Consider the following 20,392-nt stretch of genomic DNA (forward strand, 5'->3'; position numbering starts at 1 on the left):
TCTGGAATCGGAGAGAAAGTGGACTCTTAGAAGGACATGTTCTGGACCCCTTGAAACCGGCCAACAGTGCGATTCAGGGGCTTAACTGCGAGGTGGTGAAACATCCTCGCAGGGCACAGTCGGGGCAGGGAGTCCACCTCTTGGACCCTTGTTAGGAGGGACACAGCTCTGCGTTGAGGATGGTCCAGCGGAGAACAGGAGCAGATCCTCAGTGAACCAAGGCCCTGGGGAATGGAACGTTCTCCCCAGCTGAATTTCCTGGTTAAGTTTGCGTTCCGCAGAAACACATTTTGGATTCAACACTTGTTAAAAAATGTCTCGTAAATGTACTGATCCATTTCCATTGCCTTGGTCGGTGTCCTGGGACGCCATGGTGGGTTCTGCCATGCTGTGGCCCCTGGCAGGGACCACGCCTGCAGGGGCCAAGCCTCGGCGTCTAGTTTCAGGGCATTGCGTTTCCTCACCTTTTAGGCCATGGCTGCGACAGTACAGACCCCTGAAAGTTGATGTGTTTATAATGCTAGAGGCTTAATAAACAGCTAGGTGTTGTTTTCCTTACTGTTTACTCTACCTTAGTTTTTCTCTTTTCTACGAAGCAACATGTGCCCTTTGTCAGCCCAGAAAAGCAGGAATTCTGACGCCGTGTGTGGTTGGGATCCCTCAAACCTTCAGCCTCCCGCCCCGTTCTGTGTCAGGCACGCTTCTCTGTGTTTTTACAATGTTTCTGTTTATGAGGAAGTGAGAAATATTTTTCCAGGTTCACTGCTGGAAGTTATTTATAAGGCAAGCGTTTGGTCCCTAAACGTGTCTACGGGACTGTGGGGGGAGGGATGCAGGAGGAGGTGGGGATGCAGGGGGGCAGTGCCCTCCCCAGGGGCTCAGGTCGGGGTCAAGGACCACGGAGGCAGCAGCCACAGGGAAGTCATCCATCTGCATTTCCTTCCACGGGAAGCTGTTTCGAAGTGCAGGTTTTATTACCGTTCAGGTGTGGTGAGACCAACAGATCAGGAGAGGGTTATCATGAAAAAGGTGGTTTCCCAGAGGCGGGGGCCACCCGGGGAAGCACCAGGCTGGTGACGGGGCAGAGGGAGGGGAGCTGTAGGCAGGGCCTTTCTGTGGGTTTGCAGGAAGGAGCAGGCGAGGCAGCACCGGCTGGCGTGAATAACGTCAGCGGCTCTGGGGCAGAGGGGCAGCCCCTAGTTGTTGGGACCCGGGCCTGGGGTGCACAGGGCAGGGGGCCAGTCCCCTGGGGGTGGGGCGGGGCTCTGGGTGGGTTGGTTGGCATTTGGAAGCAGTGTCTGCTGTCTGTACATGTGGGCGGCCCCGGGAACATGAGTCTCTCCGGGACCGGCGAGGCCCAGAGGTCAGAGCCTCAGGAGCTCCTGGCTGACACGGAATCAAGGCCGGGGCTGTCACCACCCTGCGGCAAACCTTGTGGGGGACTCGGGGCCACCCCACTGCTCTCCAGCCGGCAGAGCTTTTCCTAGCATCTCCTGCACTGCAGGTCCAGGGTGAGGGACCATCGTAACTCTTTTCTTTTCAATAATATGAAAATGTCTTTCTTCCACTCTCACGTTTGAAGGATATTTTCACTGTGTAATCTAGACTTCTGAATTAGACACCTTTTCTTTTAGTGGTTCAAATGCATCCCTCATGTGTAAATGATCCAGTGTGTACTTGTGTATCATGTCACGTATGTCATGCTTACAGGGCGCTGGGTGTGTCCTGGGGCACTGCCGTCCTGGCCCCGCCTCTGGCCGATTTAACGTCTCCTCTACCTCAGTTTTCTGTGTGGCCTTGTGAACTCGGCTGGGAGCGGCCGTCGTGTGGCTCTCTGAGTGCCTCGAATCTCTGAGTTAATGCTCTTCACCGATTTCGGGGCATTTGTGGAGGTTGTTTTCTTTGCCCCCTTCTCTCTCTCCTTTCCCTCTCAGACCCAGTCACACTCGTGACGCCTGAAGCTGTGCCACGTTGCCGAGGTGTGGCCAGTCCTTTCTCCCTGTTCCACGGATGAGAATCGTTTCCATTGTTTGTCCTCAAATTCACCAGCTCTTTGTTCTCCATCATCCAATCTGCGGTTAAGCCCACCCAGTGAGCTTCTAAATTTCAAATACTGAACTCTTCACTTGCAGAATTCCATGTGGCCCTTTTTGCTCCCGTCCCTCTGCTGCGCTCACCGTTGCCACCCATCTGCATCCTTGTGTCCTCGTTCTAACGCTGTCCCTTGTCTCGGTTTGTCTGTTTCGTGTGTGCCGTCTAGGGGCACGTGTTCAAGCTCTGCTGAAGGACCTGCGGGAGCGCCCGGGCAGCGTGGAGGGTCTGAGCGCCCTCGATGTGGCCGAGGCAGCCCGTGCGATAGCGAGCGCGATGCCAGGCGGGCGCGCGGAAGGGGAGCAGGACGGCGCCGGGAGAGGCGGCGGAGGGCCGAGAGGCCAGGCGGGCCGCTCGGGGGCCGCGCGCCACAGAGACGGCGTGCCAGGTGAGTGCCTCCCGGCTGCTCGCCACATGTGCACGTGGTGTGCTGGGCTGCGTTCTTTCTGCTGCGAGGTGGGATTCATGTTAACGATTTGTGTCTGTCTGAACTTTTGCCTCTGAAAGCCTCCTCCGCAGGCTGAGCCTTCCAGAGCACTTACGCTGAAGGGCGAATTGCTCTCTGGAGGAGGGGGCTGTGGTGCCTCCGTGTGAGGTTCCGGGTGAGCAAAAGCAGGAGCGAGAGAAAGAGGTTTTGTCCGGACTGTGAGTGAGCACGGTGTGGAGGCAAATATTTGAATGATAAAGTGAAAGAGGTTCATTCAAATGTCTGTTTGAGGCTCACACCAGCCTCTGAGGCTGCTCCAGCGAGAAAGCAGAGATCCCCACACCCTGGCACACGCCCACTGGCGCACACTGACACACACACACACACAGACACGCTCACATCCCGGCGCATGCACACTCACACACAGAGACACGCTCACACCCTGGCACATGCACACTCACACACACGCTCACACATACATACACCCACTAACAGCCACCAGGGAACCTTGTGCGAGGGCCGAGCAGGGCAGGCCCCATCTCCCCCGCCTGACCGCTTCTCAAAGTTGCGGAAGCTACATTAAACCATCTAATGCAGTGCGCTGCATGCAGTAGGCGCCCAGGAACATGCCAGGTGAAAGGTGCATGTCTCTCCCTCCTCTGTGGGTTGGGACGAGGCTTGCCTGGAAGCTGGAAGCATGGCTTGACTGATGCAGGAAAAGATGCTGGGTTGCTACTCGGACGAGATGGTCCGGGGGGCGATGGTCCCTGTCCCGGGGCTGGGGGAGTCTGCAGGAGCACAGGAGCCACACACTGACTCCTGCGTGTGTCTTTAGAGGAGTGGCCACCACAGGAAAATAACCAGTTTGGAGGCATCTCAGCATGAGATGTGTGGGTTCGACACTTCACTTTCCTTTTTTGTAACTGCGCACTGCGCCTGGCTCAGCGGCTCTTCCTTGCTCTGAGCTACCTGAGGATAATACGTGGTTCCCTGGAACTGACATCGTGACTGACTGACTGACTTCGTGTCTGAGTTAGTGTGTCACCCCTCCTCTGTCGTGGACTTTATGGAGCGCCACCTCTGTACTGTAAGTGGAGGTTTTCGTTGTCGTGGGAATGAGGCCAGTTTCACTGTGCCTGACCTACTCAGTGGTCACCCTGTATGTCCTGTGACCTTTGTGCTGACATGCTGGACCGGGATTTTTTTTTTTCTCATCTTTATTGGAGTATAATTGCTTTACCATGGTGTGTTAGTTTCTGCTTTATAACAAAGTGAATCAGTTACACATATACATATGTTCCCATATCTCCTCCCTCTTGCGTATCCCTCCCTCCCACCCTCCCAATCCCACCCCTCCAGGCGGTCACAAAGCACCGAGCTGATCTCCCTGTGCTATGCGGCTGCTTCCCACTAGCTATCTGCCTTACCTTTGGTAGTGTATATATGTTGGGCCGGGATTTTGATGAGCTCGTGTCTTTCACAGATAACAGAGTGCGAGACAGTGGTGCAGGATTTTACCAGGAGGTAAGATGGGGCGTGTTCGGGTCCTGTGAAACCCAGAGTCACGTTAGTTTTCTTGTCCATAGTTTGGGAACGTACGTGAAATACAAAAAAATTTTTTTCCAGAAAAAGATAGAAAAACCCTCATAATCTCAAATTAATATTCCTCAGAACCATCTCCCCACCCACCCAGGGAAACGGGAGGATAACACCGCATGATAAGACTTCACACCCACTTTGTGTCGTTGAGGTCATCCCGCGTGTCCTGGTTTCTGAGGTGCATTTAACGGACATTCACAGGCTCTGGATCATTTACACCCATGGCACTGTCCATGGTGGTCGCCACCAGCCATACGTGGCTGCTTGAACTTAAACCCGTTAAAATTAAGTCCATAAGACTTCAGTTCCCCAGCTGTGCCAGCCACACGTCCCATGCTCCCTAGTAACTGTGAGGGGAAGGGGAGACCACTGCTCCTCTGTCGTTGCCAAGGGGCCCCTCGACAGTGTGCTGGCCCAGAGGGGTCTGGAAGAGGCTGATGCGTGTGCATGTGTGCGCACACGTCTACCCGCGGTGGACGACGCCCACCCACGGAGCGCTTTGTTGGTTTTCCCTGTTGAAGAACCTTTGCTCATTTGTATTAGTCTTAAGGATACAGAAAATCAATCAACCAAAATCAATCAACCACATCACTATGTGGTTCTATGAAACTCTATTTTGTGGGTGGAAAAGAAGAATTTCTGGTTAGTACTTCTCTTGTCAGGTTATGTTAGTGGTTCCTGGTTCAGTGCCTGTTAGCACGTGGTGAAGAAAACACCAACAATTCTTTGAAATGTCCATCAGAAATAAAAAGTGGAGGGTTCAGCTATCCGAGTTGCGGAGGGAGCCATGGGGTCTAGGGACACGTTTCCTAATTTGGGACGCAGAGGGAGAGGCCAGCAGAGCTTGGGGTCTCCAGACGACATGCATTCGGCCGGACCCTGAACTTGCCCCGTGTGGCCCACTCCCAGCCCCAGGCTCACGTACACCAGTGCCCGCTCCCCAGTGCCTGCTCCCCCGAGAGTCTGGTGCTGATGCCTCTCTGTGACTTGGGGCACATTCTTAAGCTGGTTTCCTTTCTGCCAGGTCAGCCGTTTGGGCGTCAAACTCGGGGACCTCCTGCAGGGTCCTGGGTCTCCATTCCTGCCTGGAGCCCCCCATCTTGCCGGGTCTTTCAAGACGGAGATCAAGAAATCGGAGGACCCTGAGGCCTCCCCGTCTTCAGAGGAGGATCGCGTTGGGGTGGAGAACATAAAGAGTCAGACCTACTCCAAGGAGCTGCTGCAAAGGCCGCCGCACCCAGAGCCGGGGCCGGGCGGGCTTGGGGCATCGCAGCTCCGGGCTCCGGCGGCCCCGCAGGAGGACCAGCACCCCGGCGCCGGGGCCCGGGGACCCCCTGGCCAAGGCCTGCGGCTGGAAGTCCAACCTCCCCAGGAGGAGTACGGCTACATTGTGACGGAAAACGAGTGAGTGGGAGCTTTTCATCTTTCCGTGGGTGAGATCCTGGCCCTGTGCAGGCTGGGGAAACGCTTTCATATTTTTCCCCATCTTCACCTGGAGGTGGAGGGTGGGCATCCCTGGTCTTGCAGGTGTGGGAGGGCAGCCAGGAACCAGCCATCCCCCTGACCCCATGTTCTGGACCGGGAACCCGAGCTTGAGGGTGATTCTCCACCAAATAAACCCCAAACAAAACCCTGCCCGGCTCCTTGGTCCTGGCGCCATCACCTGCAGCTCAGACCACAGGGTGCCTGTTGGAGCTGGAGCCGGGGTGTCTCAGGCAGGATGGGTGGTGCAAGGGGCGCCCCGGGCAGCCCACGTTGGCTAGAACTCCAGAAGCTTCAAGTCGTCCGTATACTAGGGTGAGTCACTCTTCCGAGGGAAAAACGTGCCGCACACCATGGAGTGTTCTGTCCTCCCCTTAATTTTGTGCTGAGCGTGACAAGGGACAGAATCAATGTCACGTGCCCAGCAAGTGACAAGTGGTCGGCATTGTTCTTCAGGTCATCTCACTAACGAACCTGACCAGGTTTGACGCTTCGTAACGGTGCGTTTTCTTCAAGGAATGGAAGTGGGGATTCCAAGGGAAAACACGTGTGTCTGGCTGCATGCACGGGCGTGTGTGTGTGTGCAGGTGTGTGCTGGTGCGTGTGCAGGTGTGCGCACACGTCCACCCGCGGTTTTGCTTCTGTGTCATCCTGTGCCTCTGGTCCGGCTCGAGTGCTTCAGTGGTTACTCCCCGTGGGGAGGGGCTCCGTCTCTCCTGCTGGCTCCGCGGCCTCTGCGCTCTCACCTCCGCGCGTGTTCACCGTCGCTGCACCGCACACGGCAAACGCCGCCTGTACCACAGACACAGACCCTGTGTCAGGGCCCCGTGAAACTGAAGATGGCGTTCTCGCCTGGGTTTGGAGGCATCCACAGCACTGACGCCTCGTTCCTCCAGCCTTTCCATGAAGATGCGCCTGCCCGTTCCGGCCTCCACACCTCCGGGCCGTGTTCCTCGCACTCTGTCTGCCTTGAGCCCCTTTGCTCAGAACTGGAACTCCCGCTGCGTGTGTCAGAGCCACACATGACACAGCGCGCACGGGGGCCTGGATGGTGCTGTTGACTCAGACCCTTCCAGCAGCCTGCTGCCCGGTCTGACCTGTGCCGTGGGTTTTCCCTTTCTCAGCAAACGTTGCTGTCGTGTGTGTGTGTGTGACATGTATGTGTATTGTATGTTTCTGTGTATGTGTGTAGCCTGTATGTGTCTGTGTGTATCTGTGTTGTGTGCATATGGCTGTATTTGTGTCTGTGTGCATGTATGTATACACGGGTGCACATGTATGTGTGTGATGTGTGTGTAGGATGTATGTGCCTGGCTGTGTGTGCATGTGTGTGTGTGCATGTGTGTGTACGTGTCCGTGTGTGTGTGTGTGTGTGTGTATGTGTGCATCTCTGTGTTGTGTGTGTGTGCGTGGTCACTGGAGGGACCACTGTGCAGCTGCTCTGAGCACCTTTCCTCCTGCCAGGATGTCCTGATGCCCAAGGGCTGGTCCCCGGCGCAGGGCATGGGGCTGCTCCTGTCTGGGGCCCGGGGCTTAGCTGCACACACAGGAGACTGAGGCCCCGTGAGAGTGCTGGGAAAGGATTCTGATCATTGGGAAGACTTTTCGGGTCCGCGTGAACAACGGAGAGCAGAGGACGATGAACTTTGGAGCGGGACCACCCAGGCCTACCGTCCTCAGCACCACAGGAAACCCAGCGCGAGTGGGCGGCGCCTGGGTGGAGGGAGACCCACCTCGCCGGGTGTCTCCTCCTGTTCTTGCTGACTTTCCTGTAATACGAAGCCACTTCTCAGTTTCTTCTCTGCATCCAGAGTTCACTTTCCTGAGGGCTTTTCCTTGGCCTCACCTTTGGGACCTGAACACTTACCTGCTACAAGCACGGGTTAAAGAAAAGGATCATTATCTTATCTTGGCCGATTTCCCGTTTTCTCTTTTGCTGTTTCCGTCGGATGGAAGATCTGTGGTGCAGCCGACAGCCTTATGTCCAGAACTCCCTGTGTATCACAGGGGAGACATGCTCCAGAAGCTTCTCCCACCCTCCCTCCACGGATGGACGGAGGTTTCTGCCTCTGTTGTCAGATTAACTGGTAACTTGGGATTCTCCGGGGCAAGATTTCACCAGATCTCAGTTTAAGCCTTAATGGATCAACTATTTACTGACAAGAATCCGACACTATTCTTTTCTTTTTTTTTTTTAGAAAAAGGACTTTTGTATGCTTGGTTCTTCCTAAAAGGAGAAGGAGCATGCCATCTCCTCCCTGACATTGGCAGGGATGACGCGGCTGACCTCGCTCGTACATTTCCTGACAGACGGGGCTGTAGTTTAATCCTTTGCCACTTGCATTTTCATCCTCTTTACAAACTGGATGGATTATTCAAGACGCATGAAGGGCAGGGCAGCCATCCCAGGTCCTCCAAGGACGATTTAAAAGTAATTTCAAGTTAGGTTGACAGGAAGTGACCACAGGATGGAGGCTGCATGTGAAGCAGAGGGGACTGCTCACCTGTCAGCAGAGGCCAAACCGCCTTTACAGCTGAAAACCTGGGAGCTATGAGGCGCGCTGGGCAGGGATGTCCCCCTAAGGAGACGAGCCCTTATGTCCTGCGGGGACCCGTTCCTGTACAAGGGTCGTCCGAGCCGCGCAGACCGAGTTTGGGGAAGTAAACCCACGGCGTGAGCATGTGCCGCGGCCCCCGTGCCCTCACAGATCACCTGGAACCACCAAGGTGGGGCGAAGCCCGGGTCCCACTGGTGGCTGCTCCCTGGGGCTCGGTGCAGAGGCCGCGGAGGCCGCCTTGGGGTGGGAATCCCACAGCGGCAGATGACCCGGGTCGTGGCGGCGGGGGCGCGGGAACGCATGGGGGGGGGCGCACTCACCAGATCGGGGCGTCAGCCGCAGTGCTCGCCGCGGGGAGGCCGCCCCCGGGGAGAAGCAGAGCAAAGGCTGTGGATCGGGGGAGGCTGTCAGGAGGGCGCTGAGGGGCGTCGGGCCGCGCGCTGCGCCCTCCCTCCTCCGGGCAAGGGTAAGGCCTGGGCAGTGGAGTCCGGAAGAAGGGGCCCCTTTGGGCAAGGCCTCGGAAGCGTGTGCCGCCCCAGGCCCCTGCACCAGGCTGCCCTGCCGGGCCGGGTGCCGTCCTTCTCCTCTCAGACACCTGCCGCTCGAGCCCTCAGGGAAGCCTGCCCGCCCTCCGCCACCCCTCACCACGGTGGGAGAGCCGCCAGCGCCGGCAGCCGGGGGGGGGGCGGGAAGGGGGGCTCCTCTCAGCCGCGGGAGGGGGGTGTCCAGCCCTGGTCTCCCTCCACCCTCCACCCCGCCCCGCCCCGCCCAAGCGCCCCTCAGAGCTCACGTGGCTGCTTCTGTGCTCGTGGGCAGCCAGGAGCGGGTCCTGCCCATCTCTGCGGTTTCTCCCTCCCTTGCTGGAGAAGGGAGACCTCCAGAATGTCGGGGGGCGGTTCTGTGTATACGGTGGCAGTGCAGACTGTAGTTACTCGGCGCCACTCTCGGGCCATGTCTCGATGACGTGTTCAGGTGTGGCCGCATCTCTGTGCGGAACCCTTCCTGGACAGCCCTCCCGGGACACCATCCATCCTTTCGTTTGTTTGTCTTAAAAGACGGTCTTTGGTGTGATGGGTTTACTATCACTTAAGATTGGTGGGGGAGGGGGGGATGCCTTAAGGAGTGAAAATAATCATTTTTTGTGTATTAAAATATGGTAAGAAAAAGAAACCAAAAATATCCCAAATCTAAAATTCTTGACTGCGTAGTTGGTAGTTCTGGGAACTGTCAGTGAGAAGAACGGTGAACAGTGGTCTTCAAGCCCCAGGGGGTGGCCCAGTTCTGACTTGTCTGTTTCCTGCCGGCCCTTCTGCACTTGGCGCCCCAGCTGTGAAATGGGACGAGTGTTGAGGACCCACAATGACCGAGACACAGGAGGTACTCACAAAAGGAAAGAGATGCAGACGTAACACGGTGTAATTTTTCCCCTGAGGCAGTCAGACATATCTCCGTTCAGCTTGGTGGGTTGTTTTGAAATTCAGCTGAGGAAAGTACAAAAGTAGGCTGTGAGATTCAGAACCCCCGGGGTGTCTGTGTTGTTAATGAAGGTGTAAGCAGTGTTAGCCGGGTGGGTCCCCACGCCCACGAAGTAAAGAACCTCGCGATCCCGTGTCACAGCTCGAACCAGATCTTTACCTGTAAACGTCTCACCCCGACCCAGCTCTCTCCACGTCGCTCTCCTCGTACTGGTTACAGGAGCCCAGGGACGGTGCTTAGCCCACCCCCGCCCGCTTCCTCTGCCTTCACCTGGGGTGTGGTGCCTCCCTCCCCGCCCCCAGCTGACCGGCTCCTCTCCTGTCCAGGAGACTCTGCCCACGCTGACGCTGACGTTTCCACGCCAGCCCTGCCCCTGCAGGACCCCTCCCAGGTCTCCTCGCATCCCCTCCAAACTTCCCCCTCAGGAGAGCGCTCCGTAACCTAAACCTGACCGTGTCATTCTGTCCCCAACGGCGACGGCCTTGCCCAGGCCTGGGCCCTGCAGCTCCGTTTCTCTCCCCAGCCTGCTTCCTTTCCGCTCTGGAATGTGAGGGGTCCTGACAGGAGGCCTTGGGTTTGCTCCTGGCCCAGCACGCTCAGATGCCACCTCCTCCAGGCAGCTCTCCTTGGTCAGGGTCCCTCCTCCAGGGCGCCGCCCTCCCCTCAGAACCTTACCTGGGGGTGGAATGATAACACCCTGTGGGGTTCTTCCGCTTCGAGCAGGGGCCGCATCAGCATTTGCTCAGCTGTGTCCCAGCCCCTGAGGCGCCTGGCTCCTCCGAAGGTGCTGGTGGTCTGCGGTGCTTTCCTTCCCTCTCGCACCCTTTGCAGCCCCCCACCCGCTTTCCCTGCACGTGTCCCTCCCTTCCTGATGCAGCCCCAGTGCTGCTGTAAGATCACGCAAGCTCCCCGGCTGGATGCCCTCACCCATCCACCCGGCTGCTGTCACCTCAGGACCCCGCCCTCCAGCCACTCCCGGGCTCTCACGTTCATGGTTCTGAATCTCTACGGGAAAACACTCACTCCTCAGGTGGGCTGGGATGGGCTTCTCTTTGGAGCCCCCTCTGGATCTGTTTACTTAGCTGCAGACCATGCCTTCACACAGACATCATGCTTCTTGTGGCGGCTGCTCTGTCCGTCTTGGACCCCCAGTGCCAGACAGGCACTGGGGGTGCTGGGGGAGTAAGTGACAGGGTGAGGAGGGACTTCCGGAAGCTGAGGCCTCCGCTCGAGGATCAGCCCGCTGGGGGTGGGCTGTGCGTAAATTCTAGGAAAATGGTTGTAACTGATGTGAGAGTCCTTCCCGAGGCAGTCTGAGGCTCCAATGGTAACAGAAATCCAAGTCACAGAATTGAGTCTTTAAAAGCACCAGTGGCAAGGCTTTTGCCTGTAAACAGAGGTTCTACTTAGAAAGCCCTCCCAGGGTCAGTTCATAGCCCTACATCTGCGTCCTCAGTGATGATTTCAGGGAGCCTGGGGGTCACGAGGATAACCTGCCGGTGGCTGCGCTCCAGGGGCCTGGGCGGTGTCCGCATGGCCTCGGCTCGAGGGCCTGGGCGTCCTGGGTGACGAGACGCAGCCACGGGGTCCCCTGTCCGACAGGCTTCCCTGGCTGTCAGTTTCATATTTTTCATGTGGCAGCAGATTTGTGTTTGCTCTTCCCTATGCAGAATTTTAAACACACACAAGAGCAAGATACTGACCCACGCCCGGCGACCCAGACAGCCCAGGCCGGTCACACCCCACCTACTTCCAGCTCTCCTCCTCCTTTGAAACAAATCTCAGTTATACTGTCTTAGAAGCATTTCATGAAATATCTTTAAAATAGAGGGATTCTTTCTTTTTAACATACCGTAATGCCATATCACACCTACAAAGGACCCCAAATCCCTTAATATCATCAAATATGTAGTCTGTGTTCAAATTTCCAGTTGTCACATCAGCGTCAGAACTTTGTTTTCGTTTATTAGCTTGTTGGCTCACGTTTGCTGAGGTTATAGAGCCGTGCTGGAGTTTGACGTCTGCTAGTGGCTGGAATTCTAGAACTGGAGGATATTTCACACTTGCCTGGCCTCTACCCGTGGCGGTGGACAAAGTGAGAAAATGCCATAAAGGTGCAAATGTGATGGGTGTTGGAAACAGTTTCAGTGCCTCTCTGGCCCAACGCCTTCCAGGTCAGCTTGGCCATGTCTGGCTGCCCAGAGGTGCCAGAAGGGACGATGGTGCCAGGGGACCCTTATGGTCTCTGACTGTGAGCCCCCTTCCCACATGGGATCCTTCTGCTGCAGCAAAGGGCAAGATGTGTTGTTGGTGGGCGGGGCCGGGAGGGGAGGGAAGCCCGGCCGGCGCCGAGCAGGCCTGGAGCCTGGCCCTCCAGCCTCTGTCTGCCACATGGCTGTCCTTAGAGCCCGACTCCTACCGGCTGGTTCTACAGCCCAGCCTGGGAGTGCGGAACGTAGGAGCGTCTGGTGACGTGGGGACCCTGCTCTCGTTTAGCCATGAAGACCTGTACCTGTGTGTATGTGTCTGCAGCTGCACCTGTGCGGATACCTACATCTGTACACCTACATCTGTGTCGTCTGCTTAGGTGTGTGTCAGCTGTATCTGTGTACCTACATCTACCCCTACACCTACATTTATCTGTATCTACGTCCGTATCTATGTCTGCATGTCTACACCTACAGATACACCTACACTCATACCTGTACCTACGTCTGTACCTCTGTACATCTCACACCTGCGTCATCTATTTATGTCTGTATCTGTCTGTCTACATCTACAGCTACACCTAACCTATACCTACACCTATGTATCTATACCTACATCTGTATCATCTACATCTGCGTCCATATCTGTCTGTACGCAGCCCACCAGCTGCTTTGCTGTTGGATTTCCATAATCATTGGGGAAGCTTAGCTTTTTGTCTTCAATGATGCCCTGAAATTCCACAGTAATCCCCACAGACCCTCATACCCTAACACCTGCAATTGATTTTTTGCAAAGTGTCTCTTCTGTGTTATAAATGGGCCAAGACTTGAATCTGTCAGAAGTTAAGCAGTTTAAATTCCACTCCTACATATGAAGGACTAGGAAAGAGTGAGAAAAATATGAAAAGATGAGATTTGTCCTGTTGTCAAAATAGTAGTAAGTCTGCAAGTGAATAATGAAACCAGAGGGAAAAGGAAAAATGGAAAAATAAAACAAACAGTATCCAGAGGAAACTCAGTTGAGGCATATAGGCTTACGTAGGACGGCCCTGCAGGCGCCAGGGGTGGGTGGCGAGGTCAGGGTCCGCTCTGCTGGATCCTCTGCTGTCCGTGGAGGAGGGGTAAGGGGACCTGCGGTGGACGGAGGAGACTGGCCACTGGGCATGCTGGCCGTCAGCACCGTGCCCGCCTCGCTCTCTGTGCCGCGGGCGTCGTCTGTGCTGTGACCTGGGCTGGACTGAAATCTAGCTCGGCAGTTGCACCACGACTGCTGGGGTGAGGAGTCCGCCCTGGCGAGATCTGGGCTCAGCCTCCGGGCCTCGGGGGTGGGACGGGGGAGCCAGCAGAGGGCCACCCGCTGCTTCTCGCTGCGGGGCTGCGCTGACGGAGGCCGTGTGTCCCGAGGAGGCTCGGTGGAGGATCCCCACGAGTGGGTGCCACTGGAGGTTAGGGCCGCAGGAGGGGCAGGGGAGGAGAGTCACGAGAGGGGCTCCCGGGAGGAGATGGTCCTTCCCGCCCCCCACTCCTCCCGGACCCTGATCTGCGCTCCGCTGTATGGGACACACGGCGCGTCTGGGTTGCATGGAGTGTCTTGGAAGCAGGTGAGAATGACCATCTCAAGAGATGTAGAAAAAGCATTTGACAAAATTCAACTTCCTTTTATGATAAAAACTCTCAACAAAGCGGCCATAGCGGGAACATACCTCAACGTAAAAAGGCCACGTATGACAAACCCACAGGTAACATCATACTCAATGGTGAAAAGCTGAAAGCTTTTCCTCTTAGGTTGTGCTACTGTTGACTTTTGCTCTGTGGTTACCATGAGGCTTCCATAAAACATCTTCTATTTACAAGTCCCTTTAAGTGGATAGCAGCTTAACTTTGCATACAAAAGCTTTACATTTTTATGTTTTTGACGTCAATGCACTTTTTATAAAGGTGACACTCTAAGACGTTGTATACTTAGATTTGTATTAAGCGGTTGGCAATTTTTTTTTCCTGGAGAATAAAATTGTTTTGGAGAATATATTTATTTGAATGTATTATGGAGAACATACTTGTTAAAATTTTGAATATATTTATGTTGAGACGCACAGTCTCATCTTGATGTTAAAAAATGCTAAGTTGTTAGCATACAACAGTTTTTTACCTATTTATGATTTACCTGTGAAGAGTTGATGGTTGTTAGCAGTTTTTAATAAGAGTAATTCAGGGTTGTCAGAGACTCGAGGTGAATTTGCCTGTGCTCTGCGATGCCGGGCAGCTCAGCCCTCACAGGAGCTCAGTGTGTCTGCCCAGATTGTCATAGGCTCACTCACTCACGCTCTGAAAAACGGGGCCTTCATTCGACTCCTGCAGGGAAGACGGTGGTGCCAGACAGGAGTTGGGAACTTGAATCACTGTGGTGCCAGCAAGATTGTCTTCATCAGAAGCGTCACTTCTCTGCATCGGGTTGAATTCCTGTGGGTTAGCAAAAATTTTAACTACCTTATAGGATTATTTAAAAAGATAAACATCATTATTTGTTACAATGATGGGTACGGATAACTAGAATAATTGGTGAATCCCGTGAAAATCTCATATTATTGATTGATTTCAAGTATCATCTCAAAAAAGTTGTATCAAGGTTGACTCGTTTTCATTTTGTGATCCATCACTCATTTGGTTCCCAACCTTCGGTGAATTTTCAAATAAATAGTGAGATGTCCGCAGTGAGGAAGTGAAGCAGCAGAAGCACGGTCGGCTCCTGGACGCAGAGTCCTAGACGTAAGCGTGGGGCTGGCGGGGGCATCTGGCCCCGTCGCCGCGTCCCGTTCTCTGCTTGGTTTCATGTGTCTCGTAAGTAAGAGACGATAGCACTTGGAAAAATAAGACCTGGAGAGGTTACGGGTGCAGATGCTCTTCAGTCTGGTTGGGCTAAAATCCACGCAGAGGTGCAACAGTCGGGAAGCTGACATCCCAGCGTTAACTTGACATTTTCCATTTCCATGTTCCTTTGGGGATTTACTAGCACGATCTTGGGCAAGGGGTTTAATTTCCCGAGTCTCAGTTTCCACCTCTCTCAAGTGAGGTTAATACGGGACCTTCCTCCCAGGTCTGTCGTGAGCAGTGAATGAGAGAATTTCCGTGGAGTCATGCACGGCCGAGGCCGGAGGGATGCCTTCCAGAAATCTGCACTGGTCCTAATCTTTCTGCCCCTTACGCCGTTTTCACTAGTCTTTATTTTCAGAGTGGCCTCCGAAACTCCCTCATCATCTCCTCATTTTGGCCCCTTCCTCTAGTCCAGCAGTGACTCAGGACACCGCGGCCATGTGGGGCTGTGCGTGCGGCCATCAGGCTCTCCTGAGAGCGGGGCGTGGCCGCCCCTCAGCGGGCTTCCATCGAGGTCAGGACGCAGACGCAGTCCATTTCGCCTGTTCTGCTGACTTAGTAGCTCCCAGCAGCAACCTTGTTTAACTCGGTTAAACACCAGGAACGTGTGGCTTCAGAAAGGAAGTGCCTTAGTGAGGAGGCCCGGCCCAGCTGTCGACGGGAAATCCTTCCTGCCACTGACAACCAGGCAGGCAGAGGACCCCACGGCTGCTGCCGGCTCTGACCTCGAGCTGCTAAAAGCGCCCCATCTCTCTCTTCCAGGCGGCGCTGGGCGTCCAGGTAATCAGGGTGGCAGCTGTCACAGGCGGGCCCCTGAAATTGCACATGCTGTATCCGTCCATTGATTTTTGAAATGAACTCCAGCTGCTTTCTGAGGAAGTTCAGACCATGACATGACAGCTGATGGCCACGTAGTTTAAAGATAAAACAGAAACAACTGCGTGCTCGTTTTGAGTACAGTCAGCACCCTCTCGTTTGTCCGACTTGCACAAGAACGGAGCCACTGTTGTCCTGAGCCATCTGCCTGCCGGAGCCGTGACAGCGAGACGGGAGGGTCTGATGGGGTCACCGCGCGGCTCCGGTCATCGAGGTGTCTCCTTGGAGAGCGAGCCGGCCACTGAGAACATTCTGGGCTGGCGAACCTCATCATTATCTTCAAGGCTGTTTTAGATAATCTCGTAATGGAGGAAAATGTTCAATTTCTGGGCTGTGAGGGTGGAAGAAGGTAGGGCCAGGAGGCTCACGGTGGGCCTGACATCCACGACGGAGGCGCCGGACTCCGCATCTCCTTACGTTACCCCTTGTTGAAGACAAGCTAGGAAACGGGGTTCGTGGAATCTCATAGCAACCTGGTAGGGAAGTTGGTTTGTGTCTGGCAGGGGCCTAGACTTTGGAGAGAAAGAAAAAGATAAGAGCTGGTCACGCCCTCAGCAAGCCTGCAGCTCGTGGACAGACAGGACTGAAACACGCAAAATCCTCAGAGACCTTTGAAAATAAGTGGCGTGCTGGGTGGCTTGGAGTCAACGTGCAGAGGGAGGTTCAGGGAAAGGAGGGAGCTCGTGGCCTTCGGGGTGAGAGCTGGTGGGGCCTGCTTGGTGGCCAGGAGCTGGGGAGGGGGGGACAGGGCCCTGTCTTCCTGACGCCGGACTGTGGGACTCGTCCCCCTCTGATGTGATGTGGCGGGATTTCTCCTGAGCACTGAGCTGGCGCTGTGGTCAGCACCGGATGGCTCCCTTGAGACCCGTGCCCTGTCACCAGGGCACAGGTGCCTGCGGGGCTGCCGTGCAGCCAGGCCTGTCTCCGCGCGGAGCTCAGGGTCCCAGCAGACTTCATGTAGATGCAGACGCGCTCGAGCACCAGGCTGGCTGAGGAACAGACGGACCTGACCTGCAGCTCCTGGCAGGCAGCGACGAGGCAGACACCAGGGTTCCGAGTGGACTCCTTTCCCAGTTGGCAGCTGACCTCCCGGTGGGGCTGACATGCCAGCTATGCCAGCTCTGAGAGGTGTCCCTGGGATCCCGTGAGTGAGGGGACGGGGTAGAAGGGCCCGTGTCTGCACCACAAGCACACACACCTCTTTAAAAACATTCTTATTTTAAAACCTCATAACGTGAAAGCCTCTGGAGAGCGTGTTTGGGAGGTTTGGGGGACTCGTCCACCCTTGATGGGAGGGTCCCCAGCCCTGAGGGCTACTTACTCAGGAAGCAGGATGGGGGGGGGCAGCCCCTCAGCTGCAGACCGGGACCGACCTCTCCTTCCTCACCTTAGGAAGAATGGCTTGGAGGTTGGAGAGGGTTTGGAGTCACCAGCAGGGGTGTGGCGAGCGGGCCTGGCACAGTCAGTAAAAGTGGCGCCACCGGCAGCAACCGCTGTCCCCACCCAGAGATCACATTCCAGCTCCTTCGCTGGGCTGGCGGCCCGTCTCCCCCCAGGGAAAAGGTGGGTGTAGCGCGAGGCGCCACCGTGGGCGGAGTGCCTCCCAGCCCAGACCTGCCGCCAGCTCGCGGTGGGACTCGCTGATCACAGCCTCCGGAGCGCTTCCTCCACTGGGTGACAGCATCTTCCGAGGGACGCGGCGGTCAGCCTGGGAATCTCGGAGCAGTCGCCCCCAGTCCCGTCGCTGCGCCTGCTTCTCTGCATCTCCTCGGGGCGCAGAGGCGTCTGGAGCCCTCCCCTGACGCCAGCCGACGTCACAGCCCTTGTCGACGCGTCTACGCGGGGATTCTGCCTCTGCCCTTCCCGAGGCGTCCCGCTTGCCCGTGGTCTCGCTCACCTGCTGGTCCCTCCTGCCCGCACACCTGAACCATCTCAGCAGGCTGCAGGGCCTGCCCGGCACCCATCTCCACGGCCCCCGCCTCTGGGACCCCCCTTGGTTCCTTCTCGTGCCCTGCGCCCCCGCTGGCTCTTGGAGTCACGCGGTCCTAGGACAGCCCATCGGGCACCCCCTGCATGTTCACCGCCCTCCACTCACAGGGTGCCGCCCTCTGTGGGGGGCGGGAGGGGCAAGCGGGCTTGGCACCTGGGTCCCCGCGGTCGTCCCCCGGGCGTGTCTGTGTCCCCACCTCCTCTTGCCATGGGGACCCCAGCGGTGGTGGATGAGGAGCCACCTGCTGACCTCACGGACCCTGTTGCCGCGTGAGGCCACATTCTGAGGTTCCGGGTTTACGACGTGAAGGTGTGCGTTTTCGGTAACACAGTTCAGCCCCCAACGACACAGGCCCTTTCCCTTGTTGGTGACTTTGCTGCTTGTGTCCCCACTTGGATATAAACCCCAAGAAGCAGCTCAGTGTCTGTTGCTGAATTTCCCGGCCAGCACCCGGCACCCAGTGGCTTTCTTGCACATTTGCTGAATGAATGAATGAATGATAGGCTGGGACGAAAACCCCAGCTGTCGACGGTGCTCACGTAACCGCAGGCGAGTTCTCCTCTGAAGGGCTCTGACGGGCTTTCACGGGCAGCACCTGGGGTGCGAGACAGGCTGGGCTCAGGGACCTGAGTCACATGCGCTGCTGGAGGTGCCCCCCTGGGGACGCTGGACTTGCTGGGGGTCCGAGGCTCCATGCTGTGGCACATGAGCCCCTTTGGGGAGTCGCTGCTGCTGCTGCGCTGTCCTGCCATCCTTAAAAGTGTGACTTTTCAGTATCCTCACTGGCGCATAACTCATTTTAGAAATGAATCCGAATCCACTTAAAGACATGCATTCCCTCCGCACGTTTGACGCCCCTCCTGAACTTGGCTTCCCGGCCTCCGCCCCCCCTCCCACCTCCACCCCGCTCTCCCCTGCTCCCCGGCTGAGATGAGCCAGTTGCTGGCTCCTGGGCCCATCACGCTCCCCTAACAACCCCGTTCGCATTGTGGTGTTGGTCTTCTTGCTGGAAAATGCAGGTGGTTCATCACGGTTGGGGAGGCCTCTGCTCCCGGGTGGCTGCAGCCCGGCCCTGATGTGACGGGTACAGCCGGGGCAGTTCTCCGAGCAGGGCAGGGCGGGAGGGTGGGCTGCAGGGGTCCCTGCTCCTCAGGTGTGACAAGCCCGCCACGTAACTCTGTGCTCTCCCCGCAGCCCGCTGAGCCCAGAGAAGGGGACGGAGGTGCTGGAGGACGTGGCGCGTCTCCTGGACATGCCGGCGGGCATCTTCTCGGACATCGCGTGAGTGTGGGCGGGGCCCTGGGCGTCTTCTCCATCTGGTGGGTCCACTGTGCGCTTGTGGGCTTCGTTAATTGTGTCACAGAGAAACTGTGAGGGAAGAAGAGGAAGGAAAGGCCCAGCGGGGCTCAGGTTGTTTCTGTAAGAGCAGCTGAAACCCAAGCATCATCAGAAGGACCATAGTTCCCTGAAAGAACCCCGCCCCAGGCTTCAGGTCTCCCCGCTGCGCCAGGAACCACCCAGGAGGCTCTAGACGGTCGGGATGGCCTGGCCCCCGCAGGCGAGCCAGGGCCTCGGGGCTGGGCCCTCAGCTAATGAGGCTCTTCTGACAGCTATGCGCACGTGGTGGTCCACGGGGACGGTTATCGCTACACAGATGTTTACCAAGCGCTGAGTGCCCGGGTGGAGTGGAGAGCAGGTGGGGTTCCTGCTCTGGTGAGCTGAGCTCCCTGCAGAGGTGGACATGTAGACAGAGCCAGAGAAGGTCAGGCGCCTTCCGTCCCGTCCCCGTGAACAGAGGGATGAGGCCAAGAGGGAGGAACCTGGGGCAGGAGACCCCACCCACGGAGGGGGGACGTCCACATGGGAGGGTCATGCGGCCATGGGAGCCCGGCCCAGAGCCCAGGTGACCTTGGTCCCAGTGCTGGAGCCACCGCGGATGTTCTCCAGGAAGGTGCCTTTCCAGCCGCCCGGAGAACGAACTACAGGGGACCCAGGTGGAGCCCAAGTGCCGTGAGGCTGCTGAGGTCTCCGGTGATGGGCCGTGGCCTCGGAGCAGGAGGGGCGGCGGGAGGGGCGGGTGCGAGATGAGTCACCCGCTGGCAGAGGGTCCATGTCTGTTCCGTTAAGCCGCACGCAGGCCCCCGAAGCCACTTGTATTCCCACCTGTAACATCAAGGGTCCGTTACAGCTGTCCTCTGTCAAATCGCATTGATTGGCTGTGCGTCCGGCACCGCTCCGGTGTGCAGGACCTCCAGGAGGGTTTGGTCATCAGACTCAGGCCCTGGAGTGGGAGGGCCTCACGCAGTCCAGCAGGGAGCCGTTCCTGCTGCCCGTGGCCACTTCCACAGGCCCTTTGGCCCCGTCACGGTCTCCGCGTGGCCCAGTAAGCAGGACAGACGGCCTGACCTGGAGGTTCTGACTGTTCCCTTCAAAGAGGAGGAGGGGGTCTCTGGAGCTTCCTGCCCCGTTCCTGGCTCCCGTGGGCAACTCCCCTGGGCTGCACACACCACGGGGTCCCCACGGGCTTGGCCAGTGAGGACCCATCTCAGGTCCAGGGGTCCCTGCTGCATGTCTGCATAGGCACACCTGGCACGCTGACCACACGGCGTGGGTGTGTGTTACACACGCGTGACGGAACACACGCATGACGGAATGAGTGATGGCACAGGCGGGTCTGGCACCCCAGACGGCCCCCCAGTGACACTGCACCCCTCCCTCTGTAGAGGGGACATTGAATGTGGCCCAGGGCTGAGGGAGGGAGGGAGGGAGGGAGTGGGTGCCTCCTTCATCAAAGGCAAGAACCTCGTGCGAGAAC

General features: G+C 56.9%; 1 protein-coding gene across 1 annotated transcript in view; it reads left to right on the forward strand.

Annotated features, from left to right (window-relative positions):
* Positions 1-20,392, forward strand: part of PTPRN2 (protein tyrosine phosphatase receptor type N2) — a 701,491-nt gene that overhangs the window by 264,727 nt on the left and 416,372 nt on the right. Inside the window, exons 7-10 of the mRNA XM_089917106.1 lie at positions 2,261-2,479; positions 4,002-4,042; positions 5,142-5,521; positions 18,772-18,858. Coding sequence (XP_089773232.1) covers positions 2,261-2,479; positions 4,002-4,042; positions 5,142-5,521; positions 18,772-18,858 — 727 coding nt within the window. The remainder of the gene's footprint in view (positions 1-2,260; positions 2,480-4,001; positions 4,043-5,141; positions 5,522-18,771; positions 18,859-20,392) is intronic.

This window comes from Delphinapterus leucas, chromosome 9 (assembly GCF_059928025.1).
Source record: "Delphinapterus leucas isolate spDelLeu-1000000601 "Yukka" chromosome 9, BTC_Dleu_Yukka2, whole genome shotgun sequence".
NCBI lineage: Eukaryota > Metazoa > Chordata > Mammalia > Artiodactyla > Monodontidae > Delphinapterus > Delphinapterus leucas.